The following is a 12,987-nucleotide window of genomic DNA, read 5'->3' on the forward strand; positions in this document are numbered from 1 at the left end:
ACATGAATCCTTCGCAGATGCACTGGATGATGGTCTGGTTCCGCGTATCTCAACCTGAAACTTCAGTAGCTTGTGCCCAAGAAATCAGCAGAAAGTCTTTGGTCAGCAACTGGAAAGGGAGCAGAGAAGCTTGCAACTCCTTGTGCTCTACTTCCACTTCTATTCCTTTTCCTGGTGTTCATGCTGCCAGACTCAGCCTCTAGCTTCAGTAGATCACTCTACTTCTTTACCCAGAGAAATATTTGCATCCTCCTATACCAGTCTCCCTGCATTGTGGCTTCTCCACAGAATTCATTCTTTAACTGGATCTATAAAAATCTGCCCACTTGTTTGAATTAAGTATGCAGCACATGTTCCATCCCTGTCACCTTTAGCAAATTACTGACATTTTCCCCTGCATTGCTTCTGTTAATGTGAATGAGTGCTATCCCTTGGAGGCTCTCTGTTAAAGCTGGCCAGGAATGAATAATTAGCAATGGGCACAAGTACATTTCACTTCAGGCCTTGGATTGTCACTATTAGTCAAATCTACTTTTTGCCTTATTTCGAAGGCAGTGATGCCACCTGATCGCAGGAGCTTTTTCTGGGATGAATTTGGGTGTTAGGCAACAATTCCACCAGAGAGAAGATTAAAACAAAACTTAGAAATTGGTAACTACAGTTCTTAAAGGCATATATGAGAAATGTTAGCTAATTTCAGAACTCCTCCTGAAGATATATTTTAAAAACTGATTTTCCCCTCTCCCCTGTTTTGCAGTGAGGAATGCTGAGGTGCCAAGAAGGTAAAATGCCTTGCCCAGGATTACAATTGAAGTGCAATAATGACAAATGACAATAAGGCATTTCTTTCATTTCTGATCTATTTCAGATTGTCCATGTCGGGAGCTTGGATATTTACCACGGAGCATTTCCTGCTTCAGGGCATACTCCTTACTTCTTTCCATCACTATCTGTATCTTCAGTTTCAAGCAGTAGAAGAATAATTTGAAGTGCTTTTCATAGCCAGCTACTGTGTTTTCAAGCACTTCTTTTGTTCCTTGTAGTTTTGTTTAGTTGATCCCAACTCAACTATCCCTTGGAAGAAAAAACAAAAGTTACATTTTCTGTTGTCAGTGATTACTTTCCCTGCATTATATCCCTCTCTTTGTTCTTTTCTGTCCCTCGTTACTTAATAGTATGGGTCTCCTGCCTTGGTAGGTTACTCAACAATCCTTTTATGCTTATGACAATTAAAAATAACTCTTGAAGGAGAGGGACAGCTCTTGAACATGGTCACGTATGCTGAGATTTTTTTTTTAATATGCTATTAATTTTTCCCTCAGATTTCTGATAACTGTATTGCTGTGAGGAATTGAAAGTTATGGAGAGTTCAGCAGCAGCAGTGGGAGGCAGTGCATCTGTGCTCAGGTTTCATGCAATTATGGAGGGAATGCCTGCTAGTCTAGAGGGAAAGCAAGACAGTAATTTGGAAAAGAAAAAAATAGAGCAGGGAAGGTGGACATCTGACTGGAAACATGAGGAGGCCAATGCTGTCATGAACGTTGTCAGTAATGAAAATGAGAAAGACCCTTTGCAAGAACAAATGGGTAAGACCTATCGTTATTTCCTGGTTACTCTGCTGTTGACTTTCCTTTAAATTGCTGTATTTTTAAACATTGCTCGCTGTGCACAAGCAGAACTGTTGCATGCTTTTCGTCTGAGCTTCTTTCTGAAATACTTCTACAATTATTAAATGCAACAAAACAAACAGCTGTATTTTCTCTGTGGAAATGCTGCATGGATTGGCATATTAAATGACCTATATTTGAATTCACTTTTAACAGACCAAAAAATTAAATGAATTATCTATTAGAGCTAAGATGAGATTAAGTTGAGATGAAAAAATTATCTAAACCCAGGAGCAATAATAGTGAAAGTTAGTACTTTGCCTAGGACTTAATCACTTTTTGCTTCTAAATCTTAGATTATAGCAAAGATGAATTAGAATGCATGTTTCCATTTTAGTAAAATCTTGAGATTCCCTTTTTTCATCAAAAGATGTAATACTATCTTTGATTTTGTGCAAATAAAACCTACTGCATGTGGGGGGAAAAAAAACCCATGCAAGTCAGAAATTTTTGGGTGTAACAGTAAAGTTCCAAAATGTATTAAGTAGCTGTTGTATCAAAATCAGTAGATAAACTTAACTTCATAGCAGGCATGAGAGCTTTCTGAATGTGAAAATACTTTAAGCAATCAAACTATTTCATTATGTCATATGGCTTAGAAAGAACATGTCTTTCTGTTTACAGCCATCTACTGATATCTAAAAATACCAGGTACAAGCACCCCAGGGCAGTACTAAGGAGTAGTTTTCAAACAGGATATTACCTGCTGAATAATAATGTCTCAATGAATACCTTTGAAGTAAAGTTCACCTCTGGTATTATAGAAATAATAGTAATGGCAAGTTCACATATCCAAAACATCTGCTAATTACACTTCTCAACTGTTAAATGATGATCAAAGTGATAACATGTTGTCATAGTTTTGACAGTTGCCCTATCTGTCTCTGCTTCTGACGAAAACCAGAAAAAGCAGAACTATAACTAAGAACTAGAACAAAGTCTGGAACAGAAGTTTTTGTACTTAATGCTTGTTAAACCCAGTCAGGCTAGACTGCAGCTGTTTTACAGCTGGATTTCAATTTGGCTGTAACCAAGTATCATGGGGTTCAGATTAAAAAAAAAAAAAAAAATTGGGAATTTAAATTTCTAATGCTAGTGTAGTCTAATAATTGGCCTTAAAAATGATGGCTTTACTGGTTACCGCTTGTTTTCATAATCAGTAGGAAAATCCTGTGTTTATGTATCCTAATTTGTTTGCTTGCCTTTACCTTTTCATGTAACTTCAACAGATGTGCTCACAGGAAGATACAAAGTACTAGACACTATGCCATTATACTAATTACAATTATGTTTTCTCAAAAGCAGAGCTACAGGAGAAAATGCCTTGTATATGAAAACTGCCTCAGAAGCTTTCTTTTAAAAAATAAAGATTTGTTTCTCCCCATTTCTATTCTTAGAAATATCAAGTCTTGTCTTTGCTGACTTTTGCCAAAGGAACCATGTGAAAATCAGAAGTGGCTTCAGTGTGTGGTTTTTAGCATAAAATGTATCTTATTTCCAAAAGGAGTGGAAAGAATATGGGCAAAAAAAATGGGGAGAAGATGGTCTATTTTGCATTAAAATTTTTAAAAACTTTAGTTGCTCTTATTTTTACATTAGTCCTCCCAACTATTAAATTTGTAATAAATATGTAATAAATATAAATTATTAAGGTATTACTTCTCATAAATTGGTATGAGGCACTGATATCACTGACAACTTATACCACTGAAGTTCCAGTGGAGGCCAACTTTTAGTATAGGTGGGAAGAGAGAGGGAAAGTGCTGAAGTCAACTCTGGCTTGCTCTCAAATGGGGCTTCAGTTTTCCACTAATTCTCCATCATCTTGAAACTTCATGTGAAAATGGTGAAATCAAGATCTAACTTCCTCCCCAGTAGGAGGCAAATGGTCTTCAGATACTTTTGGTACTTTCTCTGTGAATAAAGTAGACAGGAAGAAAGATCTAGCTAGATAATTTCTTTAGCAATTCTCCAGCTCTGCAAACTCTTTAAAAGCATGTGGGGTTTTTTAGTACGATTTATGTGGACTTTGAAAATGCACTTAACCATCCCTTTTATTTATTAGGGTATTCTCAAAGTGAAAAATGTACAGATGTCAGCTCAAGGACACTTTCTAGTCAAGCAGAGAATTTTCCAACTGGTAAGGCCTTTTCTTTCATTATATGTCTTTTGAATGTAATGTCCTGTCATTGCTTGCTTTTTTAAATTCAAACTACTACATCAACAGCATTTGCAGTTGTTGCTTCTGTAACTTGACAACATGCTTTATGGCACCTATAAATATCCAACTCCTACATAAGACTTTTTGAGAATTTCTTATAAAATGAGAAAAGTAACTTCAATTGCCATAAAAGCCAGAAAGAATTTAGGGACTATATGGGAATGGCTAATAAAAAATGCAAGTTAAGAGATTGTTGCTTATTTTAGGTATGGGTTCTAATACTTTAAATATCGTATTTATTCTTGTGGGGCCTTTCTGAGTCTCAAAATTTAAAATGCTGTATTTTTAATAAAGCTACGATAAAGTTCTTCAGTAAGTAGATGCAGTAAAATTTCCCTCTGGATGGCTCATGTCCTACTGTAGGATATGAAGGAGTAATTACATATCCTTTTTCTTGTTTATGGAGGAAGAGAAATAAAATTGACTCATCACCACACTTGAATCTAAGGGAAATGTCTACACTTATCTGTGTGTGCTATTTTGCATTTTGTGCTTCTCTTCCTTTAAGCAAACTAGGTTCTCTGATATCAATAGGTAAATGACTTCTGATAATTCAGAATGTCTTGATACTGGAGAAAAAACTGTGCTCCAATGTCCCTTGCAGTCTGTCTGGTTTCAGAATTTGAATGAAGCTTGCACAGAGTGTAAGCAGTCATAACACTTACTGAACTGAAAGCAGGCCCTGAACCTAATCTGGTGGATTCTGCACTGAAGATACTGGAATCAATAAGTGGGAGGTGTTCTGCCTTCTAGCGTGATTTGAAAAATCACATCAGTGGTTGACCATCCCCCCCAGGCACAGTTATGTGTAGTGAAACTATTTGTGCTTAACTTAAGTACCTGTTTATGTCTCACTAAGCACAGATTTACTCGCCTCCTTATAGAATTTGGGTTCTTTTTAATTGAGGATGTGGATTGGAGCTCACTAAAACAGATAGGAAGATTACCATAGGTGTCATTGGTTTTTGGACCACATTTCATTTTCATAAGCCTTTATTAATCGTCCCTTTGATAGAAGAAGCTGTATTATGGTCATTTTAATTCAAATCAATTATTATTTCAGTAATACTAATTCTATCTAAGACTTAAATATGTAACTGTAGAAACATGATTCAACTCAGACACAATTCAACTATGTAAAATAAATTTCAGTTTTTAAGAAATAGTCTTTTTTGTGCTGATATTTTGTCTTCAAAGGAAATGAAAGTTGATAATTGTAAACTAACAGTGATCTGAATAATATTCAAAGAATTTAGCTTGTGTTCTTTGTGCTTACTGACTATATGAGCATAGCTAAACTGAGAGATCTTGTAATTCAGTAACACTATTTTGTAACTCTGAGCCGCCATTATTCCTGACCTTAAAGTGAGGACTAACTTAAGCTTGATTCAGCCAGAAAACTCCTGGAGACATATTTAGAAAGCACTTTAAAAACAGATGTAGATGCAACATTTTAGAATAGAATGCAAGAATATCTATTTTAATAGATTAAAAGTACAGGTGAAATTTAGAGGGGCTGGAGTACTTTAGGATGTATACGAATCCCATTTATTGTTGGAAGTGTCTTATTTACACACTTGCAATTGGAATTCTTGCCGAGTGAGGATTATTGGTTTGTATGTGTCGATCTGGGTATCTGAAAACTAAGTCTAACAATGTTTTCTCCTTATGAATATGATTTACTGCTATTGAACTAAATTGATAGATGTATAAATGAAAGCATCTTTATCAAAGATCCTTTTTTTTCTGGAGTGCTCGCTACCTATGTAAGGGTATACCCTTAGCTGTTGTAAAAGCTTCTCATTTGGTGGCAGGGTTTGAGTACAGGTATCTACGTTCTTTCAGGTTTGCTGGGGAGATCATGTAAGCGAGCTTTCAGCCAGATTCTTTTTATCTTGGCTTACTGCTGAATCAGCCCAGTTTGAAAAAGATTTTCTTTTTCCATACAATTTGCAGATGCCTTCTGAAGCAGTGGGGGATGACACATGTCAGATAACTGTGAATTCAAGATTAGCACTAAGAATTAACTTGCCAAACTATGGGTTTTTTTTTGAGATATCAGTATTTAATGTTTGATGCCTCAGTTTTAAAATAAGCACTTGCCACTGGGAATTCTGGACATGTTCTCAGTGTCTGTAGAGCAAGCTTGAAAAATTACCACTCTGCTTGCTTTATCCTGTTTTCTCCATCCCCCAAATATGTCAGGTGTTTCCCAAAATTCAGATCCTCCAAGGTAAAGCTGAAGCCTTTGTGCAACTGAAAAAAAAATCTTCAGTGTTTTATGTCAGGCCACCAAATCTACTAGATTTAAAAAAAAAAAGGGGGGGGGGCAATAGCTCAGTTCTTTGTGTGTCTGTCTCTAAAGTTGGTTCTTAATGTAGATTCTATGACTTCGAGGGGTTTTCTGGTTCTGGCAAAGCTGATTCTTCCTCATTACAAAACTTGTAGTACTGTAAATGGATATCCTTCTCCAGATATCTCCTTGAAGTTAACTGCAGTAAGACGAAAAAGTGGATGTCCTGATCCCAGGCTCCAAAGACAGCTAAGAGGACGACTCCGTCTTCTGGAAAATGACAGCAGGGAGGTCATGGCAGTCTTCAGTGTAAGTCATTTGTGTAGGAATTGAGTTGTATTTATTCTGAGGATACCACTCTGGTTCTGAACTCATCTGTGAGATACTCGGGTCCCATTCTCACCTGCATGCTGTATGCTTGAATTTGAATGGCTAGTCTCCCAAGGCCATACACCACCTAGACATATTAGATATACTGGACCATTGAGAAAGACTGGAACACAAAATTCATGCAAAATAAATAAACCTAGCTAAATAAAATATTTAAGGGTCTTATTTCAAATATCTCCTGCTTTGACTTGCATCGAAGGAAATCATGTTTTTTGTAAAACTTGTTAATTTGCCCTCATACGGACTCCTTGCTTCAGTTTCTAGTCACTTAAACAGTCATTTGTCATGAAAGTTACCTGGAATGCCCACTGCTAAGCCAAAGAGGAAGTCTGAAGAAAAGCATAAATATTGGACTTCCTAGGGCTAGATAACTGTAGTTTTAAATTGCACACAGGGTTGGTGTGATTTTTGTTTTAGGGGAGGGGGAGAAAGTGAGAGCAATGAGGAGGAGAGGGAAAAGAAGACTCTACAAATAGACCAGATTTTGAGGCCTTACTAGAAACAGACTAGGAAAAGAACTTTCAAGGAAGTAAAATTTATAATGATAAGATTCCTTAGAATTTTGTTTTGATATTGAGCAGTGCATGAAGCCCCTGAGGCTGAGATTTTAGCATGTGTTGGCAATTTATTAATAGATTTCAAGCTCTTGTTAATATTTAATCTGGTGTAGAAAGGGTCTTGCACAAGATCAAAGCAGTAATGAGGCATGCCTGTTGGAAGAGGCTTGAATCAGACTTTTGTTTTCAAAGAGGCATTTGTATTTTAATCCATTCATGTTGTGTGAATTAAAAATATGGCAATTAGAATGAATTAGGAGATCTTTTAAAATCTAGTCATGAAAACAGTGGATCAAGCTCTATCTTGTTTAGATTGCAGAAATTTTTTGAGGGACAATTTCTTTGTGGAATTAGGATCAGTTTCTTGATCAGTCCTTCACCATCTTTTTAAAGAAGCATTTCAAGTTTGTGATGTGACAGACAGGGACAAGGGTACAGGGTATTGGGAAATGATACAGTAACTTTATGCCTGTTTAGTTTTGCATCTGATTTATTCCATGAGATACTGGTTCAGCTATTCTAGTCAAATTGCCACAATTTCTTGCATTTTCCTGAAAGACGGTAACCAGCATCATAGGAGAGCCCTAGTTCTAAGCATCTAACTGAAGTGCAATCAGACTGCATGTTACTGCTATTTGGCTAGAAGCCATTAAAATGTGGTATTTCACTTATTTGAAAGTTTATATAGTTCTCACCTTTAGTATTGCTGAAATCCCTGAAACTCCATCATTATAATTTACAGTCATTATTGTTCATCTTAATAAAATGCAAAATCTAATGCCACCCTAGCAACATGAACACTATGAGCAGTTGAGCTGAGCTTTTTTTGATGTCTGTTTACAGTAGATATTTTAGTTTCAGTCCTGCTAGTACAAATGAGGAGGGAAGGATCTTTTTAATGCATCCTTTTAAAACTAATACTCCAATATATTTAATTAGTCAATGCATAGAATGAGTAAACTAGGAAATGACTGTTCAATGTTTCCTCTGGAACAAGAATGAAACTACCAGGTAGCATGTTCAAAAATGTGTCAAAGAAGGTATGTCTTCCCATGTGCACAGAGCTCTGAGGCTAACCTACAGCAGGATGCTGTGGATCCTAAAAAATTTATGGGAGTTCAAAAATGGTCTGGGGGGGGGGGTAAGAGAGCTATTTAACATTAAGGTCTACATATCTAGCAAAGGAAGTTCCTGAGCTGCAAGTTGCTACAGGCTAGGATACCAATTTTGGAAAGTGTCACTAGATGTCTGGCTTTCATAATCTTTATGGCCAATAGTGGCCATTATAGAGAGGCAGGTCTAAACCAGATAGGCCTTTGGTCTCACTCAGTATGGTCATTCCTATAGTCTTAATTTCTCTGTAAACTAACATCACTGGAATTGCTGGTATAATTCCTAAGAATAAATCAGACTAAAAGTTGGATGACTATTGTAGGTATGTCTTTAAGAACAGGTATCACAGGTAAAATGTTGGATGATTTTTACCCTCCCTTTCATTACATAGTGTTTCAGCATGTTAACTAGTGAGAAATCTTGCTTATTGAATCTGATATTGGTATAACTGCAATAAATATTGTTTTTATTTTAGGAGCTCTCTGCTAGATTGCTGTCTATTCACAGTGACCAAGACCTAATAGTGGTGACGTTTAAAACTTTTGAAGAAATATGGAAGTTTCTCACCTACTATTCGCTTGGTAAAGCTATTTCATTATACAAGAGTTCAATATGCTTCTGTTTTATTCTGCACACAATTTCTGATTAACTAGGAATTTGCTGAAAAGTATTGAGAATAAAACCTGATTATTAATGTATTAACTCCTAGTAGCAGCATGTAATGTTACTGAACTTAGTAATGGTGATAGGGCTGGAGGGAACCCCCTCCAAGAGACCATGCCTTTGTCCCAGAGTGGGTAACAGCTGTCCTTCCTAAGTAGTTCACTTATCTAAGTTAAATACCCCAGTATCAGACCATAACCTCTTCCTAAGTAACCTGTTCCAATCCTGTCCTTATTCCTAACTTCTTAATTTCTAACCTGAATCTGTGCTGCAATTTAAATGGTTTTACAACTTTTTCTACTCACCATAGACCTGGAGAAATTATTCCTTTCTCTTAGCACCAGGCTTATACTTATTTGAAGACTTCTATCCCATACTTCCTTCAGTGTTTTCTCTAGAAAAATAGATCATTCTTCACAGACTATTTTCTACAGCTATGATCATGCTGCCCACTGGATTCCTAGTTGGTCCACATCTTTCCTGAATAGTAGTGAATGAACTGGACAGAGTTGGTAAGGCCTCAGATGAAATGCCAAGTAAAACCAAGATTTCTTCATATGCTTAGCATGCTTCAGTGCAGTTCCTAAATCTGAGCATGCCTTTTGTAACAGTATGACTTTACAAGTCTTTTCTGAAGAATATCATTTGAATCAGATCTTCCTGTTGTTTTTGTTCACTTGACTTTTCTTCTGTATATGAAGCCTTGCATACACTATTGCTTGTTCCCATTAGACCAATTTAATTTTGTTTTTAATTTTGTATTTTTATTTAGTTGCTATTTTGTATTTCAAAAATGCTCCTTAGGGAACTAGAAAAAATACTTTTAAAATCCAATTTCAGAGAGAAAACACAAGAGGATAAAGTTCCTTCTAAAGAAATGCTGTGGCTGAACAGGAAATTGATGTAGTATCTTCCAAATTGTGGAGTAGCGCCCTAATCACTGATCTGTCCATCCTTCCTCTTAACACTAAATTTACACAAAGGATTAGCTAATGTATTAATATTGGCCCCTTAATGAATCATCTACCATCTATACCATGCTGACTAGTATACACTAATCCAGATGTCTATGTAACCATTATAGCTTTGAAAGTCCTAAGTCCTAATGTAGGATTCTCTGTTTCCAAGATCAAGCACTAACTTCTTGCGGTTTACATAACTCTGGATTGCAGTGTTGTCTCTGTCCTATAGAAATACCAGGAATTTGGTACCCAGGCACAGTATCTGTGCTTAAGTAGTCACAGCTGAATTTGGCAATGAAGAGTTATGAAGAGATTTTTTGCTGTGTATGATTTCCAGTCATCTGCTGTTAAGTGAAGTTAAGCATCTGTTGCTTAAAGCTTGCTAGTGATTACCTCTGTCATTTAGGCTCCAAACCTTTCAAATATAACTTTAAATTATGGAGGCCCCTTGTAAGGCCAGGGCATGGTCTGCTTTTTAAGTGGTGTCAAGGACAGAAAATTTGTATACCATTTACATGTAGCTTGAGCATGAAGCACCAAAAGTAGCTATAACCCGTGATTCAGTGGATGCAATTTGGTCAATACTAGGAAGCAAAAGTACTTATATGTTATGGGTTAAGCAATAATTGAGTTATCTGAATACCAACTCCATTCTCTGACTTCCTGAAAAGTTTTTTTCCTTGGTAAAACTACAACACTAAAGAAAAATTGGATTTTTTTTCTAGGTTTTATAAATCACTGCATGGAGAATTTACTCCTAGATCAATCTTTCTGGCTCTGTTCTCAAGAGGAGGAAGAAACAGGCATTGAAGTCTGTATAAATGAAAATTCTTTAAATTTGATGTACAGAAGTCTGCTAGTACAGGAAGGTAAGGAAGACTGCATGCACTAAGACTAACTTTAAAGAAGCAACTTTGCTTAAAATCCTAAAAAACAAAAGTAAAGATCTATTGATTGTTTATTGAATTTGAAATTTAAGTCTATTGACTCCAAATGCACCAGAAAGAGAAAGAAACAGAAAAATATTGTTGAGTTCAGAGTCCAGCAGGATCAAAGGGAATTAGAGAAACTGATATACAACTAGTCCACAAATAAAAGGCCCCAAAGGCCTAGGCAGGGATATACACTCTAACATGTTTAATACTGCTCCAGATCCTGGAGATGTCTGAGGGAAATGGATTGCAGAGAGTGGCCAGGTTCATGTGCTTTCTATAAATAGCATCATCTACTGCCACTGTCAGGGGCCATGCTGGGCCTGGTGGATCACTGACCAATGCAGTAGGAACGTTCCTTCTGTCCCTCATGTTCTTTGGGGAATATAGTTATATATAGCTAGATAACTTGCCAAAAAATGTTGCAACAGAAGAGGGTTCTACGCTTTATAGAACACCTCACCTCTGCATTTTTCACTTAAATAGAAACTAGATAAATGTATGAATATCTGACAAACATTTGGAAAGTTCTTGTGAAATCTGTTTTTCAATTTTTATTGAATGTTATTGATGCTCTTGAAGCTGATTTTAAAGCCTGTATGGCATCTGCTACACTGCTTTCTTCCTAGGGGCATTTTTTGTTTTAAGTCCTGACAATCTGATAAGAAAGATAATGGCTACAGACAATGAAATAAACATTTACTGTGAGAATGGGGCTCTTACTGAAGATGCATCAGGTGGATCTGTGGATGGTGACATGACCATGCTGTCTAATGTTTCTTCAGAGCCATTGATCCCTTTTTATCAGTAGGTATCTGACTTTAGCTACCTATTTCATATGCATCTGTTTCGTATGCATGTCTGTTTAGACACAGGTGTCTCTAAATGGTAGCTTCTTATGGAACATCCATCTACCAATGAGAACAAATGCTCTCTTCATTTTCTTCCATATCACATAATGGAAATTAATCCAGATGCCTGCAGTGCAGCATTAAAGATGATGGTTTACCATCTTGCAAGTTAGCTATTGCTTTTTTATGAATCTGAAATAATGGCTATTCCCACTTCTAGAATAACATAAATGTGAAAATTTCAATTTTCAGGATGCCTGGGAATGTAGACGATAACAGGCTAGCAGTGTTTTACTCAACATTATTTGCAGGAGCTATTCAGCTCCCTAATGCAGTTTGTTTCAGGTTATGTCTGAGCTAGTAATTGCTAGCTTAAAAGAAAGCCAAAAAAGTAGTAATGTTTCTTTTACTACCAATACTACTCAAAACATAGCTGCATCTGGAGTGCACGGTGTTGAACTTGAAGTATTTGATGGGTGGGGTGTGTTTGTCTTGTTTTTAAATGGATTTAAAATATCAGTGTTATTGTCATGACATTTACTAAAGTGTTTCATATACTTATTTCAATTTCTTTTTCTACTTTTAGATGGTTTCTTAAAGTGCATTCTGACCCTATTGATCTTACTTACAAAACAGAATCTAAATCCATCAGGCAAGTTGGTAAGAAACTCTGTTTAAACATCAGCACTAACGAAAAAATCAATTTATCCTATGCCTTCTTTAGGACAGACTTTAAAGGTTTTAATAAAATTTGCCTTTTACCATTTACTAGGACGGCAAAACAGTTTTCAAAGTACAATGCAGTAAAATTAAGAGCATAAGTCTGCCTATGGCTGCACATCACATTTATAGAACTACTTTCAAAGGCCTTTAGACATGTCTAGCCATATATTTCATAACTTAAAGTCTGAAGGCTTATCGTTTCTCCCTTTTTATTTTTTTCTCTTGCATATCAAACCCAAGTAAAAACAGAAGGTAGTAGAGAGAAATTAGTGAATGCCTCTGTAGGTGTGATGATAAAGAAAAAGCACCAATGTGATTATTGTGGATCTTTCTCACATGTGCATTCTTTTGTCTAGTACTGCCAGAGAAACACAATTAACACAGATTGTATGAGGTTAGAGAGTAAATATGGCTTATTTTCTACTCTCTGCTTCATAAATACTGTATTGATTGGTATGTAACTGCCTATTTATCTAATAGGAATTTTATTAGTTCAAATATTTTTACGCTGGACCAAGTTAGAGCATTTTATGAGGGGGAAAAGCAGTGATTTTAAAATAATTCTTTTTGTCACTGATCAAAGTATGATAGAATTTTGAAAACATCTTAGGCATT

General features: G+C 36.2%; 1 protein-coding gene across 1 annotated transcript in view; it reads left to right on the top strand.

The window, feature by feature from the left end:
* Positions 1-1,367: 1,367 nt before the first annotated feature.
* Positions 1,368-12,987, top strand: part of SH3TC1 (SH3 domain and tetratricopeptide repeats 1) — a 28,207-nt gene continuing 16,587 nt past the window's right edge. The window contains exons 1-7 of the mRNA XM_013959932.2: positions 1,368-1,586; positions 3,733-3,807; positions 6,363-6,490; positions 8,717-8,822; positions 10,592-10,735; positions 11,428-11,605; positions 12,236-12,309. Of these exons, the coding sequence (XP_013815386.2) occupies positions 1,421-1,586; positions 3,733-3,807; positions 6,363-6,490; positions 8,717-8,822; positions 10,592-10,735; positions 11,428-11,605; positions 12,236-12,309 (871 nt within the window). The 5' untranslated portion in view covers positions 1,368-1,420. The remainder of the gene's footprint in view (positions 1,587-3,732; positions 3,808-6,362; positions 6,491-8,716; positions 8,823-10,591; positions 10,736-11,427; positions 11,606-12,235; positions 12,310-12,987) is intronic.

The sequence above is a fragment of the Apteryx mantelli genome, chromosome 5, assembly GCF_036417845.1.
Source record: "Apteryx mantelli isolate bAptMan1 chromosome 5, bAptMan1.hap1, whole genome shotgun sequence".
Taxonomy (NCBI): Eukaryota; Metazoa; Chordata; class Aves; order Apterygiformes; family Apterygidae; genus Apteryx; species Apteryx mantelli.